Source organism: Chelonia mydas, chromosome 1 (genome assembly GCF_015237465.2).
Source record: "Chelonia mydas isolate rCheMyd1 chromosome 1, rCheMyd1.pri.v2, whole genome shotgun sequence".
NCBI lineage: Eukaryota > Metazoa > Chordata > Testudines > Cheloniidae > Chelonia > Chelonia mydas.
This window is the reverse complement of record NC_057849.1, coordinates 16,367,655-16,392,659: the sequence shown is the minus strand read 5'-3', so window position 1 is coordinate 16,392,659 and position 25,005 is coordinate 16,367,655. Positions and strand designations below refer to the sequence as shown.

Genomic DNA, 25,005 nt, shown 5'->3' with positions numbered 1-25,005 from the left:
CAGTTGGATGGGGTGGAGGTTCAGGGCGGGGCGCGGTCAGGGGACAGGGAGCAGTTGGATGGGGCAGAGCGGTCAGGGGATGGGGAATGGGGGGGTTGGATAGGCATGGGAGTTCCAGGGGGGCTGGTCAGGGGGTGTGGGTGTGGATAGGGGTTGGGGCAGTCAGGGCACAGGGAGCAGGGGGGGTTGGATAGGGGGTGGAGTCCCGGGGGGGGAGCAGTTAGGGGGCAGAGGGTCCCGGGAGGGGACAAGGAGCAGTGGGGGTTGGATGCATCGGGAGTTCTGAGCGGGGCAGTCAGGGGGCAGGAAGTGGGAGGGGTCGGATGGGGGCGGGGGCCAGGCTGTTTGGGGAGGCACAGCCTTCCCTACCTGGCCCTCCATACAGTTTTGCAACCCCGATGTGGCCCTTGGGCCAAAAAGTTTGCCCACCCCTGTCCTAGGCCTTCTGCTCTGGGATGACCATTCCACAGCGTAATGTGGCTCAGCCTCCAGAAGCTGTTCCTGATAGTCAGCCTAAATTGACCATGTCTTCATTTCATCCTATCGGGCCTAACTGTAGCCCCTGATGCCACCCTAAACAATCCCCTGCCTTGCTGTTTACAAATGGCAGCCGTCATTTGTCTCCCTTCCTCATCATTTAGCCAGGCAGGCTACACACTCCTGAGATGTGTGTACCTAACACCACTTTCCATTAAACATAAGAGCCATTTCGCTAGGGTGACCATATTTCCTAAAGTAAAAACGGAATGGCCTTGGGCTTGCCCGAGCCGCCCCCCTGCCTGCAGGGCTCACCAGAGCTGCCCCCTCACCGCTGCCTGGGGCTAGGGCCGATCCCCCTGAGCTCTGCGCCACCCATGGCTCGGGTTGACCCCCCGTCAAGCCCTGTACCTCCCACACCTGGGGCTGAGCCCCCGAGCCCCTCTGCCTGGCCCCTCGCGTCACTGCCCCTACAACGTTCCTCCGCGCCCCCCTAAGGGGGGCAGCGGACCCAGCGTTTTTGGTAAATTTGGCATTTGTTCGTTTGCTCTTCCCAACTGATCAGTTAGGAAGAGCAAACAGGACAAAGGCCCGTTTTTGTCAAAAAAGTCGGAATGGCCAGCACAGAGCTTAAAAAGGGGACTGTCCTGGCCAAAATGGGACGTATGGTCACCCTACATTTTGCACACAGGGCTAGCTGGGGCTGGGCCATGTGCAGCTGTTGGGAGGCACAAAAGCACAACATAAAGGGAACTGCCTCTGCACCAGGAGAGGGTTTGCACATCCAATCGCTGCAATCTTTGCACTCAGGAGAGCAAACAATCCCAAGGGGAGCAGGGAAGGAGGTGAGAGAGGGGGAGCAATAGCTCTGCCCTCTGTCACACTAGCCAGCTGAGCACATGGGGTATCATGCTGCAGCACCCAAAGGGATACTGCACATCAGGGAGGTCCAGGCAGGATCGTGGCTGGGGCAGAGTGCATCTGCACCCTCACAATGGACTCATGTGCAAACCTGGCCCATGGCACTTGCAGTGCAAACAATGGCAGGAGCGGTGAGCCCCACCTTGTGTCAGCGTGTCCCTTTCAGAAACCCCAGAGTCACGGCCAAAGTGTTCAGACTTCCACCCACGTGGCCTGACTTTTCAAGGTGCTGAGTGCCCACAGCTGCTGGCGACCTCACAAGAAGCGGAGGAGACTCAGTACCTTCAAGAATCAGGCCATTTATTTAGATGCCTAACGTTACCCGCCCCCCCCACCCCAGGTTGCTAATGTTAGCCCTGGGAGGCACACAGCCCCGTTGCACATGGCTGAGCTTTTCGCAGGTAGTAACTGATGGTGTCTGGCTTACCTTGGTTTTGGGATCGATGAGGCTGACTCCGTGCTTGTTGATGGCAATTAAAAGGATCTCTGGGTAATTTGGCTCAGTAGTTTGCTGTTAGAAACGAGAAGAAGCATTCACATGAAAAGGCCCGGAAGAGCGGACAACTCGCGGCTGAGGGCCCCTTCAGTCAGAGCAATGGAAGGAGCATCCTCATGGCAAGAATCCCGCTGCGTTTTAGCTCGCACATGGGGCGCGCTCTAGTTTATCCTTTTAAGGAAGCTCAAAATAAATCAAGCCTCTTCACTGCTATGGTAACAGCCATCCAGCCAATGACGAGACTCCCCACCCCCACCTCAAACACCTGGTGACTTTAAGGAGTAAGCGATTGGCGGCTTTAAAGTTCCTTCTTTTCCATTTCTTTCCCCGCCCAGTTTGCCAATGGAAGCAGCTGGTAGGGGAGCCATCCTGCCCGTGGACTGGGTGAGCTGGGATGCAGTGGGAAACCCCAGGTGGCCCTTCCCTCCTCAGATCACCTCTGCTTGATGCACTGACTCTCCTGTCCTTAGTACCTCTGGTCTGAAGGAATCCTGGGCCAACTGCATCATTTCCCGTTGCTCGGCCTACGTTTGGCTTTAGGTTCCTTAGTGCTGGTCAGAGATGCTGGGCAGACAGTTCTGGAGACTCAGGGCCAGATCCTCAAAGGTATGGAGGCACCTAACTCCCAAAGGCCTCAGTCCTGCAGCCCAGACCCAATAAGGGCAGTGACAACGCAGGCTTCCCCACACACCCAGCCATTCTGCCTCCACCTCATCCAGGAAGAATCAAGTCAAGGGGTGGGAAGCAAGGTCTTGTGGCTAGGACAATGAACTGCGACTCGGGAGACCGGAGATCCATTCCTGGCTCATCCATCGACTCCTTGGCTGTCACTTAAGTCACTTAAAATAGAACTTTCAAAAGCTCTTAAGTGGCTTAGGAGCCCAAGTCCCATTGAAAGTCTCACTCTACCCTGTGCCTCGGTTCCCCATCTGTAAAATGGCAAAAGTAGCACTGCCCTCCCACACAGAGGACAGATCCACTCATGAGTGGGAGGTCCTCTGACAATGATGAGTACCATGGAAGTACCTGATTAGAGGGAGCAGGCTGGCAAACGAGCCTACGTGGCCCAGGCAGTGGCCACCAAACAGCCATCAGTGCTTCCCTTTAGAAATCCTTCTACTCTGTCAGGGGGAGGAGCTGCGAGAACCAGCCATTTCCCGGGGTTCCTGCTCCTGCCAGGTGACACACACAATGAAATCTGTACCTTCACTTCAAAGAAGGCTGATCCAAATGTAGGCCACTTGAAGACAATCTTTAGGAAGGCAAGCTTGGCTTCTTCTCTTGTTTTGCCTGCATGCTTATTGAAATACGCCACAATGGACTGCAAAGGACAACATGACATTACTGAAGGGTTTGCCAGACCACCTGGGAACTAGGACATTTGAATACAAAGAGCATCATGACACACAGATGTCATGTTATTCCTGCCACAAAACATCAGACTTTGCCGGCCTGTTTTAACAGAAATCCACCATGCCCTCACCTGCCCATTCGCTATTATGCCCGTGCAGACGCAGGAGCCTGAAAAGACCTTATACGTTATTTTTCCATCTTCCAGCCAGTACAGGTTTGACTATCCACAAGTGCTTTCTCCAGGGTGAGGAAGGAGAGTCTTGTGGTTAACGTACTGGGCTAGCGCATGGAAGATCTGGATTCAATTCCCAGCTTTGATTCTGACTCCTGGTCTCATCTGGAACAAGTCACTTAATCTCTCTGTGCCTTGGTTCTCCACACATAAAACAGGGATAATCAATCTTCGCTTCCTTTGTCTGTCTTGAATGTAAGCTCTGTAGGACAGGGACTGTCTCTTACCATGTGCTTCTACAGTGCCTCACAAAATGGGGCCCTGATCTTTGCTGGGCCCTAAGCGCTGCTTACCTATGGTGTAAGTGTAACCTACTAGTGTGAGTGAGTTACCAGTCCCACTCTGGGCACGGTTGGCAGAGCATCGATTCTGTTACGGCCCCACCTAGGGAGGTTTAGCTCAAGCTGTTGCACTCATGCTTTTAGCTCTGGAGGTCCCCAGTTCAGTCCCTGCTGTGTTGGACAGGATGGCAGCTGTCACACAAGCTTGTCGAGATGCTATACCCGCAGCACCGCTCTCTGAGCCTGGCTTGGTGTTATCCAGGCCATTCCTTACCCTTTTCCAGTCGTCCGGAGAGAGCTGCCGGAGAAGCTCCTGAGGCACCAGCTCCTTCAGGAGCTTGGGGATACTGGGGAAGTAGGACTTGTCATCCTCAAACTTCACCCTGTAGATCAGAGCTGCCAGCTGTAAGACCTCTTCCCGGGTACACTTGTGGTAGCCACGCAGGTACTTTGGTAATTCCTGCACACGAAAGCGTTTCACAAGGTAACGGGGGCGGTCACAAACATCCAGGTTCTCACAGACGTCCTTTCGTCCCGAGAGACAGAGGCTGCTTGAATGGCAGCACCCAACCATCCCAAGACAAATGCCACGTAGATGCTGGCTAAGGGAAATCTAGCAGGTCAGCAGCTATAGAAGGAAGCTGCTTGAAAGCTGGCTGTGTTAGTGCAGTGATCTTCAGCCTTTTCCATCCCACAACCCAACCCACCCCTGGAACCCCCACTTAGCTGGGACCCCCTTCCCCTTCAGAAGCACTGGAAAGGCACAATGGTTGGTGGCCGTGGGGGGGAGGGGGGGTTTCACGAAGTCCAGACCGAGACCCTTTGCGCTACTGCGGCCAGGAATCTGGGCTCAATAAAACAGGGTCTCACCTGATCTTTGCCCCGCGTTTGAAATGAACCCAAGTCTAACAGCTTTGGGGATTTGAGTGAAAAACCTGAATCTTAGCGATGGGTCCCGGGTAAAACACTGGATCTGCAGAGCCCGAGCCTCGGTGAAGCCAGATCTAAACCTAAAGCGCGACATCATGACTGGCCCAAAATGAGGGGAACCAAAACCTGCTCCTGAACTGCAACCCCGCGAGACCTGTGGATCGGCTGGACTCTGGTTCTGAGCCTGGCTCTCAGGCACCAGGCAGGCAGGCTCATCCCCAATGAGTCTTCCCCTCCGCACTGCTGGTGGCAGATGGAATGCAGCTGAGGCCTCTCCCTGCTTTATTTTACTCCTGTTTGTTTCTTCCTTTGATCACCCGCCTTCTGCCCTCTCACCATGCGAGTTACAGCCAGTTCCTTGAGGTGTAACTGACAGCACCATTTACCTCTTACAATCTTAAAGATCTCTTGTATGGCTGCCATCACAGCGATAATTAAGTGCTTCCCAGGTAAATTCAATCTATATGGGGAATTCCCCAGGGGAGTTCATGGCATTTGCTGCTGTTGACCCTCTCTAGTTACGGAGGAATTGCCTGGGAACTGCAATATTTTTCTGAAATCATCACTGTGCTGGGGCGGGTGGAAATGTTTTGTTAAAGCACCAGCTCTGGACTAGCTCGGCCACCACTAGATGCTCATCTCTCAGCCAGGCTGCTTTGGCCAAGGCCATTTTAGTTCATACTCTAACGCACTTTGTCACTTGTGTTGGCCCAGAGGAGCTCAGCTGTTGAGGGGGATCATTTGGAATCTAATGGCTTTTTCTTTTATTCAAATCAAGCTTTCCAGTTCCCCTTTATGTTATCTAACCTCGAAAATGATTTAAAAAGTACCCCTCTTCTGTCAACAAGATCTTGTATGACATAATCAGCAGGAGGCACGTTCGTGTTTGAACAACCATTTTATCAAGAATGACTGTAATCAATGGTGTGTGCGTATGAATGTCACACTTGAAAGTAGCTGGCCAGACAGCCCAGAGGAACAGAGACCTCTCTTTAGCTGCAGAACAAGTACAGCAGCGGTGCGGCATTCTGCCCTGTCTCTGCCACTCGAATCTGACCTGAGCAGATCACCTTGACATGAAAGAGATGAAAAATCTCAGGCTATTCAGAGTGCGGCTTCTCTGCTGAGACTGCCAAGAAGAGGGCGAATTAGTGCCTCTGACCCACGGTTTTATGATGGCGACCACTGTTCCCTCTAAGCTGTGCGCATGTGCACACAGATCCTAAACCCTGTGCATATGGCGAAACACCATGCGCAAAAAAATTTGCACAGAAGCACAACAATTTGCACCGAAGACATTTTTTGCACACACGGCCTGTCAAAAATTAGAGGGAACATTGATGGCGACACCTACTCAAGAGGAGCTGGACTAAGACCTCCAGTCCAGCCAGCGCATGGAAACCTCTATTTGTCACTACTAGTGTGAGTTGGATTTGAGCTATTGATGTAGAAGGAGGAGTTTTTATCCTCTTACTAGTTCCCCAAGTCACCCAGACCTCCCGCAGTATTGTAAACTCATGGAGTACCTGATAATAGTGGAAGATGGAGTCTGCCATTGAATCCTTCCCAGGCATGGTGTTTGTCCAAAGTTTTTTCATGAAGAACACTTGGTATGTGAGAGAAGGCACTATACCTACAAAAAGGAATCCGTTCAACATTGACTAGGCTTGTAACAAACGCTTCAACCACTAGATGGAAACCTGTATAAAAGAGACACTCGCTCCTTGGAGCAATTCACAGTCTCTGATGCAGGAGGTTCAGGGATGAAATAGCAAGAGTGTTAAAGCCCATGACTGAAGTGCGTTGGCTACAGAGTGGCTGCCTAAATTGCTCTTTGACCTCTTAAATTAGTGGTCTTCAAGCTTTCACTTAAATAAGCACTGGATTCACTTGCAAATCTTGAATGAAAGGAGGATGGATTTAATTTCATAGCAACAGCATTACAATGTATTGTGGCAGTTTCTGGAAAATTACTTGGGGCCAGTTAATGGAGCTGCAATTCAGCTAGCAAAGCAATGCTAAAAGCACAGAAAGTTTGTGCATCTGCCAAAGTCCGGACAGCAACCACAAAACTTCAACCTTCAGGGGAAGTCACTTATTTAGAGGCATGGTCTAGTTGATCTCTGCCTTGCCAGCCCTCGGCACCTGTGACCTGTCTGACCACAGAAGATTCTTGATTCCTTTAATAGAAATGGGAACAGGATTAAAGTGGGAGTTTTCAGGTGGCAATATAAAGTCTTAAGTAATGTAAAGACACTAAATGCCCTCTAACTGAATGTATAAGTAGTCAGAGCTTGGAGAATTGCTGGGTGTTAGCTGTTGTGCAGTTCTTTTTAGAAGTTATGGATAGCAAGAGTAAAAGTTTGTTCTCTGCCCAAGAATGGATCATTGCTTAGGTGCAGAGTTGCTGCTGACATGATTTACATGAACATCCAGGACCCAAACATTATACGGTGCCAAACACATTACAGATGTAGTTTTCATCATGTTATGGTGGGCAAGAGGAGCCTTTTAAAAATGATTTCAATGGGTTCTCTGAGACCTCCCTGGCCAGCACTCTACTTGGGAGAGGAAATGGCAGCAAAACAGAAGAGTGACATTATTACCATCTTTTGCAGGTCTTGCTTTCTTTATCCAGTCTGTAAGATGTCTGACAAAGTCAAAGAAGAAATCTCCTTCTGGGACGCTGATAACCTGTGGAAACACATCCCACTGTTAATAAAACCAACCAAACAATAGCTAATCAGAGAATTATAGGGGAGAAAAGCCTATTATGCGGGCTAGCCTAGCCCATCCCTCTGCCACTGGGGGATAATTTCTTCCAGTATGTCTTGCAGTGCCTTGCCCATGCTGGTTTTAAATATCTCAGATGGTGAGGCTTCCACAGATCTCACCATCAGAAAGCTAATGCTGACCTAGCTGTTTCTACGCTGTCCTTCACCTAATTTCATCCAGTTATTCCTAGTTATCTTCTCTTGTTCGACCCTAATCAATTCATCTCCCTTCATCTTTCCATTGCTTCTGGACAGTTCTTGTGTACCACATTTAATCCTTCCTTGTAAATCAGTCTATTCAGCAGCGTGACCGTCCTCTTGCTCCCCTCTAAAAGGTCACTATCTGTCTGGTCCAATATTCCAGGTCCGGCTGGACCAGAGCCATATAGGGAGGGCTATCAGCTCCTGGCTCTGTGATGCCTTTGGTTATGCAGCTGACAATACCACTGTTCTTTGTTGTTGATCCTGTAAATAATTGCTTCAGTTTATTCAACCCACAAAGCATTTATATACTTCTCTCCTTGGTCATTTGTAGCAGACTATCTGCCTTTTGGATGATTTAACCCCACAGAGGAGTAAAAAAAAGCTAACAAAATGTTAGGAACCATTAGGAAAGGGACATATAATAAGTAAATATTATAATGCCACTCTATAAATCCATGGTAGGCTCACACTTTGAATACTGTGTGCAGTTCTGGTCGCCCCATCTCAAAAAAGATAGTTTGGAATTGGAAAAGGTACAGAGAAGAGCAACAAAAATCATTAGGGGTGTGGAGCAGCTTCCATCTGAGGAGACATTAAAAAAGACTGGGACTTTTCAGCTTGGAAAAGAGACGACTAAGGGGGGATATGCTAGAGGGCTATAAAATGATGACTGGTGCAGAGAAAGTGAATGAGGAAGTGTTATTTAAGCCTTCTCATAACAGAAGAACCAGGGGTCACCCAATGAAATTAACAGGCAGCAGGTTTAAAACAAACAAAAGGAAGTATTTCTTCACATAACGCACAGTCAACCTGTGGAACTCATTGCCAGGGGATGTTGTGAAGGCGAAAACTATAATGGAGCTCAAAAAAGAATTAAATAAGTTCATAGAGAATAGATCCATCAATGGCTACTAGCCAAGATAGGGATGCAACCCCATGCTCTGGGTGTCCCAAGCCTTTGACTGCCAGAAGCTGGGAGTGGATGACAGAGGATTGACCACTTGATGATTGCCCTGCTCTGTTCATTCCCTCTGAAGCACCTGGCATTGGCCACTGTTGGAAGACAGAATACTGAGTTAGATGACCCATTGGTCTGACCCAGTATGGCTGTTCGTATGTTCTAAAGCAGTCTGAGATGCAACTGGCATGCAAGATGTTACAGAATTTAAGGGCACTGTCCTGCGATCCTTATGCACACCAGCACTGCCACAGGAGTCAGGAAGGGGGGCAGGATCAGGCCTTGAAGCTGTAGAGTGGGATCTTCCAAAGTGCTCAGCCTGGATTGAAGTCACTGACTTGGGATGGGATTGATGTGAACTGGAGCAGACTTAGGCCATCGCTGGGTGCTTTGGAAAACCCCATCCTGACAGTATCATGTAGCCAGCTCCCGCAGAACCCAGTTTTGCAGCCCTCCCATCAGCTGTACACGCTCCCATTAGTAACCCCTTTGACTTCAGTGGGATGAGGCTTGTGAGTAGGGGCTGCAGGACTGCCTGGCCCTTTAACTAGAAATCTCCAGGGGTCAGATCCAGGGAGGCGCTCAGGAGCAATGGACCAGGCCCTTAGGCGGTGTAAAGTGGCATAGCTCCACCGGCTTCAGCAGAGCGCAGATGATTTACCCCAGCGGGACATGGCACAACAAAGGCTCTGCAGCGCAGAGCTGCTCGATCCGTGGCCGATCGCTTTCTGCGCCGCTCACCTTGTCGGAGATTTTGACGAAGAGGCTGAAGCCCTCCGATGACTTCAGCAGCAGTCTGCTGGAGATGTTCTGGCAGAAATCCTTGGCTTTGGTGCTGGACTCCACTTCAAATGCCTGCAAAGAGAGGTGGAACCCACACCTCAGCCGCCTCGCTGTTCATTCCTGGGGTACCCTCTCTCGCGGGGAACTTAGAGGTGCTCTTTGCACAGAGGCAGAGCTGTCCTGCTGAGTTACACCATTGCTTCTCTGTGCATTCTTCCTGGTCCCCCCTAGATGCTAACACAGGGGTGGGCAAACGTTTTGGCCCAAGGGCCACATCGGGGTTGTGAACATTTATGGAGGGCCGGGTAGGGAAGGCTGTGCCTCCCCAAATAGCCTGGCCCCTGCCCCATATCTGCCCCCTCCCACTTCCTGCCCCCTGACTGCCCCCCTCAGAGCCCCCCTCCCATCCAACCGCCCCCGTTCCCCATCCCCTGACTGCCCCCCCAGAACCTCTGCCCCATCCAACCGCCCCCGTTCCCCGTCCCCTGACTGCCCCCCAGCACCTCCTGCCCCTTATCCAACCCCCTGCTCCCTGCCTCCTTACCATGCTGGAGCCAGCCACGCCACCGAGCTGCCCGGCAGGAGTGGCGGTACAGAGCTCTGGGGGCACGGCGGCGTGGCTGCGGGGGAGGGGGAACAGCAGGGGAGGGGTTGGGGGCTAGCGTCCCCAGCCGGGAGCTCAGGGGCCGGGCAGGTTGGTCTAGTTTGCCCACCTCTGTGCTAACATATCACTGCCATTGTTCAAGGGGAGAAAGGCGATGCCTAAGATCTCCCTACTTCAGCACGTTCCAGTTCTTCTCCTTATTCTGAGCAGCAGTCAGTGCTCAGCTTTTGCTTCTGCGGCCTCAGAGACTCAGGGTGTTCCTACCTTTCCGCTCATTCCCGGGGCTCACTTTTGACCAGTGATCAGTGATTTGTGGGCCTCCCTTGAGCTACTTTGGCTCCTGACCTTCAGAGGTGCCGAGCAACTTCCAGCTCCCAATAACTTCAGCTGGAGTTGTGGGTGCTCTGCAGCTCTGTGAATCAAGTCCAATGCGGGCACCCTACAACTGAGACCCCTCCCTCCCCCAAATCAGTGAAAGGGGGACAAATCTGCACAGGACAGGGCTTTGGGGTTTTTTTTCAGCTGCTGTTGGTTCTCAGGGCGGGAGGAAATGCAGTTTCATTGTGCAATGAGAGGAAGGGAGAGACACTACACTGGGCCTATGCATAGGCTCGAGATGCCCCAGGCCTGCAGACATCATTCTACCCAGGAAGGGCACACATGCCTCTTGCTGTTTGGGGGTAGTACGACTCCATGCTCCTGGCTATCCTTTTAAATAGCACAGGACCTGATGGTATTCAGAGTGTCACACCATTGCTGTGCCCATAACCCAGCTGATTGTGCAGCCTTTAGAGTGCAGATCTCCATGGGTGCATCGGTGGCTAACCCATCTAACATTCAAGTCCCCACTGTGTCTGCCTTTGGGCTGCCCAAGATGTGTCTGTAAACCATTGTCTGGCTTGTCTCTTGTCACATTTAGGCTATGTCTACACCACCGCGGTAAGTCGACCTACGCTACACAACTCCAGCTACGTGAATAACATAGCTGGAGTTGACGTGCCTTAGGTCGAGTTACAGCGGGGTCTACACTGCCGGGGGGGGGTCGACGGGAGAAAGTCTCCCGTCGACTTACTTTACTCATCTCATTGGAGGTAGAGTACAGGGGTCGACTGGAGAGTGATCTGCTGTCGATTTGGCGGGTCCTCACTAGACCTGCTAAATCGACCGCCAGTGGATTGATCTCAGAGCTGTAGTGAAGACCTGCCCATGGAAAGAATTCTAAAGACATAACATCTCAGTGTGGCTGCGAAGATCTCCATGACAGACTACGACATGGGGCCACCCTGTCAGAGGGGGACACTCCCTAATCTCCCCTTGTGCATGCCCAGCTTTGTACAAGCACTCACTTGTCTGGGCATTCATCACCTTCTGTGTCTTGTACCTGCCAGCAACAGTGTTTAGATGTGCAAATCCACACAACAAGATTGTGCGTGCATTCCTGCAGTACTAAGTGCTAGTGTGCAAGAATGGCACATGCCAGGAACTGCACACACAAAGCTGCTCATGCATAAATATTCCTGTTCATCTCCATAAGCGTGCAGGGTGCTTAGCAGGCAATAAAAGACATGCTGCTGGCTACAAAGAGCTGACAGTCTAGTTGAGATAAGAGCATGAAGGAATGGGATGGACACTTATATGTAGGGGGTCTACTTAAATTGTGGAGAAATCAAACACATTTTTCACAGGTTGGTCACGGCATAAATAACAGATTTTGCAGATGTGTTGCACATCCACAAAATTTGCTATTTATGCTGTGACCAAGCCACGAAAAATGTGCGATTTCTCCACAGCATGTCTCAAACTGGGGGCCCCTGACACAAAGGGGGTCACAAGCCTATTGTGGGGGGGGGGGGGGTCCCAGTATTGCCACCTTTACTTCTGCACTGCTGCTGGCGGCGGTGCTGCCTGAAGCTGGGCGGCGGGAGAGCAGCAGTTCTGAAGGCAGTGTCACTGAAGGCCAGCAGCAGCACAGAAGTAAGGGTGGCAATACCATACCAGGCCACCCGTACTTCCCCGATGCTGTTGGCAGCCGCACTGCCTTCAGAGCTGGGTGCCTGGCCAGCAGCTGCCGCTCTCCCCTCTGCCTTCAGATCTGCCGGAGACCAGATTTCATGGGGGAGAACAAACTTCACGGTCTGTGACACGATTTTCACGGATACAAATTCGGGAGACCCCTACCTATATGAGGAAAGGGTACATGTTTTCACATTCACACATCAGGTTTGTTCCTTTTATAATTAGAGGTGGCTTTGGTCCCGCTTCCCGCCTCCGAGATTGACACTGGTGTCCCTCTATTAACTTCGCCAGCAGAAGAGACAAGAGAAACAGGGTCTATGTTTCGAAAACCTGAATTGAAATGGCAATGAATCAAACTCATGTTGATTTTGATCCGTGCAGCTAAGCGTCCACATCTATGACTCGCTATTGCACTCCATGGTCTTACGCAAGCCTAGCCCGAGCCAGAACTGATGTTAGCCTAGGTTGGGCATTAATTAGAGAAAACGTAAGTCTGTCCCGCAGGAATTCAGATTTTTTTCCCTCCCTTTTACCTCATCAGTGTCATCGGGAAAGTAAACTTTGTGGAAGATTTGGGTGGTTTTGTGTTGAATTGCCTCCACTTCGACCAGATGGGGAGGATACTTCCTGGAGCCATTCCTATAAGACAGGAGATTTACCGTGAATATGGCACTGGAGAACTCGCTGCTGATATACGTTTATACCTGACAGAAACAGAACAGTATCGTCCATAGGGACCTAATGAAACCCCTTGAGCAACACAAAATGGAAAGAGTTCTTACATGGAAAATGGTTTTAGGATAGGAGCTGGGAAAGGGCTCACCCGCGTGGCTATCCAGCAGCAAAAGGAGGACACAACAGAGAAGGGGCTGAAAGATCTATGATTTATTAGGGCTGCTGCTCTGGTTAGGTACAGGAATGAATAAATCTTGTAGTTTTCATATCCAATCTACCTTCCCCCAGAACGGCCCATGGAAATATGAGCAGACAAAGCAGTCACGGCAAGGATTCTTCTGCCCTACTTTATTTTATTATTTGTATTATGGTAGCGCCTAGAAGCCATAAGCAGGATCAGGGCTGAATTGTGCTAGGTGCTGTACAAATATATAACAAAAGAATGGTTCCTGTCTCAAAGAGCTGATAGTCTAAGTGTCTGAAGAGAGACAAGAGGTGGCTACAATGACCAGCGAGAGGGAGCTCAAGGTCACAGCCAGTGAGGTGTGGTTATTATAGTAAGTAGCTGTCATAGCACCAGAGCAGCCTAGCCATGGAGGATTTTATGGGCCTCTTACTAGATGCAAGGGTTAAGCAGAGCTCTGAAGGGAGAGAATGTGTTTATTTGGCTCCTGGATATCACAGCGATGGGTACATTAGGAATGCGTGGATAGCCAGACTAATACTACTTGGCTTTTTATCCATAGCGCTTTATTAAAGGAAGGTAAATAGAGTTATTCCCATTTCACAGCTGGAAAACAGAGGAGCAGAAAGATACATGGGGAAATTTTCAACTCGCAGAGAAAGGCGATGGGTTAGGCACCTTTGAGCGTCTCCCCCAGAGGGATTTGCCCAAGGTCCGACAGCCATTCACGGCGGAGACAGGAACAGAACCCACAGCACCCAACTTCCAGCTCAGAGCCCTGTCCACTGGAGTAGACAGACAGAGAGATGCTTAAACGCTTTGTTCTAACCCTTCCCCACTTCCTCAGCCAGCAAATGCTGGCAAATAGCACGCACACACACCCCCATCACATCTACCAGGTGTGCTCATCGCATCTAGCAGAATGTGGTACCATACCTCAGTGCTTTCTGTAGTCTTTGTATGCAGTCTGTGGCTAGGGGGTGATGCTTCCGGGACTGGAGAAACCTCTGGACATGTGGCAGGAGAACATTGCTGGGAGGGAAAAGGCCTATGCACAACCAAAGCAGCTCCCAACCCTTCTCTTCGCTGTACCTTAAAGAGACAGACACACAACAGGAAAATCAAACTCCCCAAAGGGACACTATCTACCAGAAAGGTCTGAGCCTCCGTTACACTAAGGCCCCCTTGACACTGCTCTGGCAGTGTAGAGGGGCATGAAAGTGGCCATCAGTGGCATTTACCCCACTTTCATCCCATTCAACACTGTCAGAGTTGGGTGAGGAACTTGAGCACAGATGGGAATTCGGGTCTGAAAGCTTCTTATCTCAAGCCTTATAGCACTGACACTAATGTTAGTAATGGGGTTACATATACATCAGAGGGCAGAGATTGTAGAGAGAAGATTCACCAGCATCAGACAACTGTAGAGAATGGACCATGGAACTGCTGTGGAGGAAGAAGCTGCCACATAAGCACCTGGGCTGGATGTCTGGGGAGAGGAAGAGGGAGGAGTCAAAGATCACACCAGAGTATAGGCCTGAGTGACTGGGAGGATGGTGGTAGGGTCAGTAGCAACAGAGAATAGATGGAAATGTAGAGCCTATTAAATTTAAATTTATGGCAAGACGTCTGCCCTGGAGGAGATGTCATAGAACCAGAGGGAAATCCAGAAGCAGAGGAACAGAAACAAGTCCAGAGCAGACAGACAGATTGGAGTCATCAGCACAGAGATGGTAGATAAAGTGATGATAAAAGTCTTTAAAGATGACAGAGAGACCGGAAGACTTCTGGGCCTACTCATTCTGCAGAACCCCCCCCGTCAGACCTGCATTACCCGACACAGATAGTTAGAGCGGGGTACATGGGGAAGAATGACTCTTACTTGATGTGGTTGTCAGTGAGCTGCTTGAGGATCTGACAATAGATTTCATCTTTCAATGGTTCAGCTTTCAAGGCACCTTCAAATATTTGGTCTGTTAGCTCATTGACTGAGCGGGTTCTTTTGGATGGATAGTCACCCATATACTTCAGCACAGGTACACGGCAGCAGTCAAGGATACAGCAACAAGGAGGCTTAGGGAATGGCTTCTGATAACGACCCAATTAAAGAGTTGCTATGCATCACTCCAGAGGTGGCTGCACTTTGGTGGTAGGTATATAGTTAATCTTCAAATGTGCTTTGGGATCCTTCTGGATGGCACCCATAATCATAGACCCTTATGTGTCATCTTGCTTTCTTAGGGTGGAGAGTCTTGGCTGGGGGGGACACATAGGCCCAGAATGAGTGCGACCCTTTCTTCTGACCATGTAAGTGCCATGGAATTATTATTGTTAATGGCCAGATCTTCAGATGGTGTATGCTGGCATAGCTCTGTTGAAGTCAATGGAGCTACACACATTTACACCAGTTAAGGGGTCTGGCCCATCCTGTTAGTTCTATTGTAACTATTTTTGTTTAGTACAGCGTGTTTGAAATGAATTTTCTGAATTTAATTTTGGTTGGGGGAAAAAAACGGGAAAAAAATTTACGAAAACTTAATCGAAAAATTTCCCCCCATTTTGGACCAAATTTTCCGCTTATTATTATTAAGGAATGGCTCACACTGCGATTTTAGGATATGAGCTTTAACTACCACATAATGCTTGAATCCAAGTTTGGTGCATCCAGCTTATAAAGATGCAGGTCATCTGCATAATCTGCATCTGGGTCTGTCTATGCATTTTGACTGGCCCTCAGAGGTCAGGGCTGTTTGGGTCCAGGAGTTTGGTTCAGACCCATCTCTCATCATTAGCATTTGTATGGAGTCCCATGGTTAAGGCTCAGATTTCATCAGGAATATTTTTAGTAAAAATCACAGACAGGGCACGGGTATCCGTGAATTTTAGTTTATTGCCCGTGATCTGTCTGTGATTTTTACTAAAAATATCCCTGACCAAATGGGAAGGGAGGAGGATCCAGCACCCACTGCTGCTGGGGCTCTGGGATCCCCTTGCTCCCCCCACCACAGCAGCTGGGAGCTCTGGGGTCCCCTTGCCACCTGCTGCACCCACTGTGGGTGGGCAGCTGCGGGGAGCCCTGTCACCGGCAGCAAGTGGGAGCTCCGGGGTCCCCCTGCCACCCTCGGCAGCTGAGAGCTCCAGGGGACCGCCACCACAAACAGGGGCTGGGAGCTCCGGGGGACCCCAGTTGCCTGGAGGCTAGGAGTTGCTGGGGGGCCTGATGGTAGCAGTGACTCTGAGCTGTGGCTGCCTGCTGACAGCTCCAGCCCCAGGGCAGAAAATGTCACGGAGGTCTCTGAAAGTCACGGATTTCCTGACCTCCGTGACATAATCATAGCCTTACTCATGGTGCCTGACCCAAAGCCCATTGAAGTCAATGTTAGTCTTTCCACTGACTTCACTGGGCTTTGGATCACCCCATAATGCGACTCCTTGGGCCGTGCCCCTATGTCGGTTTGATCTGTTATGGGCACCTTTCCACAGCACTGGAAGGATATCAATGAACGCCATGCAGGCTTCCTGGGACAGCTCCTCACTGCCCAGGATCTTCTTCAGCAAGGGCTGCTTGATGGGCTCTCGGGTGTAGCACCACAGTTTGTCTTTTCCTCGATTTTTGGTGATCATGACCCGGCTCAGAGTGTGCTTCGGAGGTGGCCTAGCAGCAAAAACAAAGCAATGAGGAATCGTGGAGAGATTACGAGGGATGAGATGGCTCTATGAAGCCCAGCTTCTGAAATTGGGGGCCAAATGTAAGGCCCCCTGTTCTGCATTAGGGCGCTCTTATAGGGTCCAATCCAACTCCCACTGAGGTCAATAGGAGTCTCTCCGTTTCCTTCAGTGATCACTGGGCAAGCCCTCTAGTTGCCTAGAACAGGTGCCAGGCTCTAGTTTATCTGGAGTTAACACACAGGATTTGCCATACCAGAAGAGACTAATGTTTTTTAAAGAACAGGTTGGACAAACACCTGTCAGGGATAGTCTAAGGTTTAGTTGGTCCTGCCTCAGTGCAGGGGACTGGACCTGCTGACTTCTTGAGGTCCTTTCCAGCCCTACATTTCCATGATCCTGTGTAATGTTCTACATATGATTCAGAGGCTGCAAGGCCAGAAAGGACCATAAATTAGTCGGAATAACTCCTGAATAACACTGGCCATAAAATTTCATGTAATGATCAGACTTCTATGTTCTGCCAGCTTATACGCAGAACACAACATCCTAAACCACAGCTGTAGTCATAATGGGCCAGACAAGCTGAAATCTAAAGTTTCTTCCAATAATCCTGAAATGCAGCCATTGATTCGGCTCTGCCTTAGGAATGAACTCAAGTCCCTTATGTAGGCTGAAAAGGTTTTTTTTTTTTAAAGCTTCACCTAAAATAATCATAGGAGAACTCTTCCAAGGTGTACGGCTTCACTCTTTCTTCACTGTCCGAAATCGCCAGCTGGGACATTCTGATAACATCTTGCCTCTGGTCAGGGGTCATCGTGACTAACGCCTAGAGAATACAGGAGTCAGGGTTAGTCAATGTATTTTAGATGAAAGAATCTTTGTGTGTCCAGAGAGGGAAAGCAGATGAAAAATGAAAAGACTGAAGATGAAAGAAAATCATGCTATAATGAAAAAACACCGAACTCTTAACTTCAAACTAATAAACAGCAACAACGCTCAATCTTAGTGGAACTATGCAGTCTCGTGCATTTCTTAGTAATTAACACAGGGGATCTCAAAAGTTTCTACAGTGTGGACCACATCCTAAGACAGAAAGTATCTTATGGACCCACTTCCCCTCTCATTCATAGCTGCATAAACACATCTCCCCTGCCCAAATATCATCTTCAAATTCAAGCCGCAGTGACATCTAAGAAGATTCAGCCATATTCTAGGTCCAAAGTGGGTGGTTTTCAAACTAGCAAGCCCAGGGGAAAAGCTAATAGGTTGTCCAGGCAGATGAAATCTAGTTCCCCTCTGACCCGATGACTTGTTTACCCTCTTAGTCATTTCTTGCTTCCACCACATCATCGTCAGGGAGATTACGGGCCTGATCTAATCTTTGAAGACAATGGAACAACTCCCTTTGACTTCAATGGCTTTTGTATCGGGGACCTGCCAAGATGCACCACCCCTTAGGGTATCTTACCACAATCTCCAGAGGTGGCATGGTGACAGTCGGCAAGACATAAACACAGTCCGTTGGGAAATCTCCTCTCTGTTTGGTCCTTTCATTGACCCCATTGGCCCAGCCCGAGTTCATGACATGCTCTCCAGTGTCCTGGTCCATAACAATCAGGTCTCCTTTAAGGAAGCTGAGGAATCCAGATTCTTCTCCCACTGCAGCAGAAGTGGCTGCTGTTATTTCCAAACATCCTTTGGAGTAATTAGCTTGTCTACATGCCTGCCTAACACACCTACCCCTGGGAAATCAGATCCTATAAAACAGGTGATTGCTAAATGTGTATAGTGAACAAATACCACTTACAGAAATGCTTGGGCTGGCATTTTCAAAGGGAACGAGGAGAGTTAGGCTCCCAAATCCCATTGGCTTTCAATAGAAATTGGATGCTCAACTCCCTCAGGCACTTTTGAAAATCCCACTCTAACCAAAGGTCTTACACACTGATTTCAAGGTCAGAAGAGACCACTGTGGTCATCTAATCTCACCCTGTGCAGAACACAGACCAGAGAATTTCACCCAGTAATCCCTGCAGCAAGCCCATATCTTCTGGTTGAGATAGAGGATATAGTTTTGAAAGAGACATCCAATCGTGATTAAACAAAACCTTTTATACATGAGTGCTGCTCTTGCAGGAGAAGCAGGCAGCCTTCCCAGTGCGACATACGAATGATTGCCTGCCCTAAAGCCAGAGAATTGCCTTTGGGTTGGTCAGTTTACTCACCAGGGTTTGGGTTGTCTTGGAGAGTGACAACATACTTTGATCTTTTCCTTAGTCCTTCTAGGAAGGTGACAACAAGGTCCCGGATGTCCTCTGCATTGTTGGAGGTGAAGGTGTATTCGTCGCCTTTAATGGTGGCCAAGGTGAAACTCTGTCCTTGGAGCTTTCCCCCTCTAGAACAGGGATCATAGGAAACACATTCATTAAACCAGTGTCACCCCGAGATCTGGGGGAAAAGGTTCACGACTGGCCACCTCCATCGTTCCTGGAAAATGTGCATGTGCGCCTGATGTAAACACGCACTGCCACCCGTGAGGACAAACATGCATGTAGCACTGTCAAAATGGGCTTCCCTCTATGTACAAACACTGCCGGGCAAGTGCACATCTGGGATCCAGGCACACACACAGGTACACGCACACCCATTTTGCTGGCACAACTCAGGTGGAGAGTTTTTAAAATTTGGTCCTAGCGTGAAGGCGAAATTGGCTCACAGATTCCCAGGCCACAAGGGAGCATTAAGGTCATTTAGCCGGACCTCCTGCATAACAAACACCAGAGGTCATTTTCATTTTCTGGGTTTGGTGCCTGGTCACTTTTGTCTGAGAGAGTGTGGTGAAGAAGAAGAAGAATGCTGATTGGGAATGGGGGAAAGAGCAGAGCAAACCTATAGCAGGAGCTCTAATCTGACAGTTAAGCTCTTTGGAGCAGGGTCTGTCTTTTTTTGTCTCTGTACAGTGCCTAGCACAATGGGGTCCTGTTTCAGGACTAAGGGTCCTCGGCCCATACAAATAATAATAAATTCAAAGTTATGGGGCGGTACCACTGTGTGGCGGAATTAATTCGGTTTGTAAATAAGACAAATTTATCCTTGACTCCTCCCTATAATAGAAATCAGTACATGCCTGTGCCTACCAGAAATCAGTCTAGCAAGAGTATCATAGAAGTTTTCTGTAACATACAGAGCAAGGTGCAGAGGAGAATAGATCTAAAGAACTGCCATGGTACCCTGGTCTCTGCTTCATTTCAGAAATGGCCTTGAGGTTCGATTTAGGTTCAGCAGGAATGTAGTTCTCTTCATGTGCTTCCAAGACATGCTTTATGTCTGCAGTCTGTTCTGACTCTGTGTTGAATATTTCACATGTATACAGTGCTCAGGAGAAGCCTCAGACAAGCCCATAAGCCCCTTAACACAACACAGCAAATTCTACCCTTGGACAAGAGGAAGCTGCTCCTGCTTGATTAATTGCAAGAAAATGCTTCCAAGTATTGCCTTGTGGAAAACATCACATGCTTTTAGTGTCCTTTCTTTTAACTGCTAGTACGGAAACCACCATGCTGGTTTATAAAGATTGAGACCAATACTGTCAAACTATGGTTGCCTATGTCAGACATCTAAATAAAGGAGGCTTAAGAGCCAAATGTGCTGGGCATTTGTAACTTTCCCTGAGTCAAAATATGCCTAAATATGGATTTAGACATCTAACTTTAACCCACACAGGTCAGTTTTGGCAGAGTGCATGGGATGTGAGAGATGTAGCTGCAGGACTCCAACTGGAATGAATGTTCCTGAACACTCGGCCAAAAGGGCAAGTGTGGCAGAATCCGCCAAATAGCACCCTGTTACTTTCAGCAGAGGAGTCAGTAGCTAAGTCACCAGATGCTGCTTTGATGTCTCCCTGCACCCTGACCTGGCCTAAGCGTCCTACAGTGCAGCTCCGTGCTAAAGCTATGCACACACTACACCTTACATCCGTATAAGTGATGTCACTCAGGGGTGTGAATAAGCCAACCCCCGAGTGACGTAAGTTACACCGACCTCAGCAGCAGTGTGGATGGCGCGGTCAGTGGGAGAAGCTCTCCTGCTGACCTAGCTATCGCTGCCTGCAGGGGCTGGAGGAATTAAGTCAATGGGAGAGCTCTTTCCCATCAGCTTAGAGCCTCTATCAGTTCTGTAGTGTAGCCATAGCCTAAGTCCTTTAAAGCCAAGGAATTCAACACACCATTTTTAACAACATCGTTACCGCAACACAAGGACGAACTGACTCATTTCTGTTCTTCCTTACCGACTGCTTGAGACAGCTGTGATCTCTGGGAAGGAGAGTTCTAAGAGGACTTGTTCTTGTTCATCCACAAAGTACACTCCGGTCCAATTCACAGCTACAATCACATCGTTCTTGGGCAGGCTGGGCCCTGGGTTGAAGACAATATCCACAATAGATAAATGTGCAGGCAACTATCTGACTGTAAACGATAAAACGCTGGTTAAAATGGTTTACAAATTGGACAGACTTTTAGCTCTCAAATCAAGTTGTAAAGGCCAGAAAGTCCCCGCCTTGCTCATTAGGGGAATGTGGTAAAAGCATCATAGTTTGAGACATTTATAGCCAGGCTGCACTGAATACTATACAAGGCAATCCTGTGCCTTCAGGAGGATGGACCAGATCACCCAGTAGGTCTTGTTCATCTCTAGCATATATAATTCTCTTTTATTCCATGGATGCTCATCCTATGGCAACACATTCTCTGTTGGGTTACCTGAGAATTTGAAGGCTTCATAAAATCTAGAAAACAGCAAAGGCCACTTGAAACGTGCAAAGTCCACCACTTCTTCCTTGACTTTTTTGGGGTCTGCTCTCTTCTGGGTATAAATTCCCTACAGGCAAACCAAACCAAAACCAGCATGAAAAAACAAATCAACAATACCCAGGTTAAAGCCAGGAAGAGGTCTAATTAAAAACAAATCAATGGGGCTACATCAGTTTACACGAGCTGAAGATCTTGAAGTCACGAGACCTCCGACAGTATCAGGATGAGACCAATGGCTTAAAAAACTCACAGGGAAAGTAGTGGAAGCCCCAGTACTTGAGTTATTAAAGAACTGGACAGGACAAAGGTATGGAGAATACACTGTAGGGAATGATCCTGCACTGGAAGGGACAGGGGAAGGTCTAGATAATCCAATAGGACCTTTCAGCCCTTGTGCTTAGATGAACAATACCCAGTGGTGGAGACAAAGCCATGGGAGTCATGGTGCCTGATTCTCCAGGAGTATAAATCAGGAGCAGTTCTACTGAAGTCCAGGAAGTTTCATGAGTCTCACATTGGTGTAAGAAGTGAGAGGAGAATCAGGCCCATAGTGTTTTATCTCAAAACCTGTTGTCATGAATGGAGTCTCTGCTCTGCCCTGCCCTCCTCCAAAGCTAGAAATCCATCAGGAATGGACCTCTGAGGAAACACCTAGCCAGGCTGTGTAGGACTTCATAGAATCATAGAATATCAGGGTTGGAAGGGACCTCAGGAGGGCATCTAGTCCAACCCCCTACTCAAAGCAGGACCAATCCCTAATTTTAGCCCCAGATCCCTAAATGGCCCCCTCAAGGATTGAACTCACAACCCTGGGCTTAGCAGGCCAATTCTCAAACCACTGAGCTATCTCCTCACCCTTGGACCAGGCTCCATTCAGAACGTCACTGGGTGTTAAGGTGGCCAGTGTGTTTGTACAGTGCCCTGAACATTGGGACCTCTATCCTGACCGGTGCCTCTAGGCACAGCCGTAACACCACCATATAAGAGTCCCATGATTTAAGTGGAAATCCCCAGTGATACAGTCTTAGCCTTAAAAATAAGGCCCTCTGTGATATCTTCCTGCCATTCAGTTCCTGTTTCAAAACCCAGTGCAAAACCAAACCACTGAAGTGTCTCTCTCCTTCATTTGTGACCCAACTGGCATCAAGAATGGCTACACACTCTGGTTTTTGCCCCTGGCTCTAAATTGATCCCTGGGGGAAACATCCATTTCTGTCTCAGCCTCAGATGGGGCTGAGACTGAACCCCCATAGGCTGATGCAGCCAAACTTGCTGGCTGTTTAACATGCACAGAGCCTTGCTGGAGCTCACCCTCTGGCCAACACCTACCTTTTTATGTGCAGCTATAATGAGCTGAGCCCATTTTTCCACGGTTTTCGAAGCAGTGATCTCTCTGTCAGGGATGTAGGAGGGGATTAAGTTCAGGAGACGCTCCAGCACCATCGCCGCCCCATAGTCTACGTAGTACTGCTGGGAAGCCAGTTCTGCCAAGTCTTCTTCCTGTAGAAACCAACAAGGAAAGAAACTACAAGGAGGGAGTCACTTTAACCTCCCTTCTCCTGGAGCTCAATTAACCCTTTGCTGACACAGACTGACTGAATTTCAATGGGATTTCACTGGGCTTTAGACCAGGCTCTAAACACTGGCACTTTATAGCGCTGCAACTTTCTCACTTGGGGGTGAAAAAAGGTGGGGGGGTTTTGAAGTGCTGGGAGAGCCAGTGAAGATGTGCCCTAAGTGACTAACTCCTCAATGAATAAAACATCACACAAATACTTCCTTAACTACCTCCCCTTTCTATGGACTCCACCTGCATTCAAGTGGGAGAAAGACTGGGTCTCATGTGCTTAGCAGTGATCGCTGCAACTGTTACATGAACTGCAGATCAATGGATAACAGGAGAGTAGAGAAAATTCCCCTCTGAATGTTGCTTACCAAAGGCTCTAGTACTTTAGTTCACCTGATGGCATCATCTCTTTTTGATTAAGCAGGTTCAGCATCCATTGTTGAGCACTGAGATGCACGAAATTATCTCTCACACCAGAGGTGTCACCTGAATGCAGATAACATCTCATTGGATGCTATGGCCATGTTTGCTCCAGAGCCATGTCTAAGCTGGCAAAGTGACCAGTTGCTGGCAACGTGTCAGCAAGGTTTACAGCCGAACCAATACTGAACATTGGATAGGCACAAGTCTAGCTGAGGGCAAACTGAGTTCAGCAGAGCGCCAGGAACTCTGGTTAAAACCTGAGCAGGTTTGAGCACCGTGAACAACTCTGTCCTTGTCTACACTTGCAGTTCAATCCTGTTCAGCACTGGTTCAATGACACCCTTTTCTGATACCTGTAGTCAGCAATTGGTAATTCTATTAGTGTAGACAAGGCTTAGTGAGTATAAATCAATTGCGCCTCAGCACATCTCTTGCACTTATGGAGCAAATCCACCTCTCTCTTCATAAATCAGGCAAATTGCTGAAGAACAGATACCTGAATGCAATACACCTTTGTTTTGTACTATGTCTTTCATATCAACTGTATCCCAAAGTATTTTATAGAGACATGATATAGCTACAGAAGTGGAGACTGGGAGCGAGAGATATAGGCAAAGGACAAAGGATAGGACTACAGATAAGATTTGAGATGGCGAGTCAATGAGGCAGAGATACAAGAAGGTAATCTAGATATCATGGTGATTGGGCACTTTATAGACACACAGTAGAAATCTCATGTGGAGCTCAGGAGAAGAAGGGGTAGAAGCAGACAGAACAGAAGATAGATATGTTGGATGAAGTCCATGGATACTTTAAAAACAAGGAGGACAAAACACCCAGGCCCAGATCCTTCCCAGATTCTCAGTGGTATTTAGGTCCCTAACTCCGTTTGAAGATTAGGGCCTACATTTTCAAAGTAACAAGTACTTTTGGGTTCCATAATTTTGGGGTGCTTAATTAGACATACCTCGAAGGGGCTTGATTTTCAGAAGTGCTGAGCACCTGGCTCTCTAAAAATCAGTCCTCTTTAAGGTCTCTCAGGTTGGGAACCCAAACACTGAGGTAGTCAGAATCACTAGTCACTTAAGCCAAGGGGCCAGACTTTGCCTTGGGATGCTCATGTGCAGCTCCCACCGATTTCAGATACTCAGGGGCACCTCCCATTGATTTTCTCTGTTTGTAAGTTGGCTCCTTTGACTTCGTTGAGAGTTGTCTGTGAGTTTCTCCAGGGGAGAAATTTGGCTCTTAATGTAGGAAGTTCATGGTGTTGGGTCCCTTATTAGTAGAGAGACAGACAGCAAGAACAGCATTCATTTTAAGGATTCTGAATCCTACCTACCTAAATGAGAACAGAATATTCACGTGCCCAATTTCCCAAGCCAGGGGGCCAAGGTCTGCCATTGTTGAGGACTCACCTTGTCACATCGGTACTCCCCAAACTTCACCCCCCGGACTATCTGCTGGTAAATGAGGTTGGTTGCCACGTTGTCTTCACTTGGATTGTGCCAAGGGGTGAAGATCTCCTTCCTGAAGAACAGCCGCCACGGCGCGTTGCGCTCCTGGGCTCCCTGCTCTTTGGCATACTGTTCACACTGAGACACAGCGTCCATCACGTGGTCGTTGCCGCTCCCCAAGGATGAGACCTGG

At 48.8% G+C, this 25,005-nt stretch overlaps 1 protein-coding gene across 5 annotated transcripts in view; it reads right to left on the bottom strand.

Annotated features, from left to right (window-relative positions):
• MYO7A (myosin VIIA) overlaps positions 1 to 25,005 on the bottom strand; it is a 181,379-nt gene that overhangs the window by 5,674 nt on the left and 150,700 nt on the right. For all 5 annotated transcript variants that reach the window (XM_043527899.1, XM_043527904.1, XM_043527883.1 and 2 more), the window contains 17 exons: positions 24,774 to 25,001; positions 22,698 to 22,868; positions 21,318 to 21,435; positions 20,846 to 20,972; positions 18,783 to 18,952; positions 18,026 to 18,216; positions 17,259 to 17,383; positions 16,386 to 16,543; positions 14,771 to 14,924; positions 13,825 to 13,980; positions 12,563 to 12,668; positions 9,368 to 9,481; positions 7,297 to 7,384; positions 6,217 to 6,323; positions 4,035 to 4,220; positions 3,099 to 3,215; positions 1,826 to 1,909 (listed from right to left, as the gene is read on the bottom strand). In XM_043527899.1, coding sequence (XP_043383834.1) covers positions 1,826 to 1,909; positions 3,099 to 3,215; positions 4,035 to 4,220; positions 6,217 to 6,323; positions 7,297 to 7,384; positions 9,368 to 9,481; positions 12,563 to 12,668; positions 13,825 to 13,980; positions 14,771 to 14,924; positions 16,386 to 16,543; positions 17,259 to 17,383; positions 18,026 to 18,216; positions 18,783 to 18,952; positions 20,846 to 20,972; positions 21,318 to 21,435; positions 22,698 to 22,868; positions 24,774 to 25,001 — 2,400 coding nt within the window. The remainder of the gene's footprint in view (positions 1 to 1,825; positions 1,910 to 3,098; positions 3,216 to 4,034; positions 4,221 to 6,216; positions 6,324 to 7,296; positions 7,385 to 9,367; positions 9,482 to 12,562; positions 12,669 to 13,824; positions 13,981 to 14,770; positions 14,925 to 16,385; positions 16,544 to 17,258; positions 17,384 to 18,025; positions 18,217 to 18,782; positions 18,953 to 20,845; positions 20,973 to 21,317; positions 21,436 to 22,697; positions 22,869 to 24,773; positions 25,002 to 25,005) is intronic.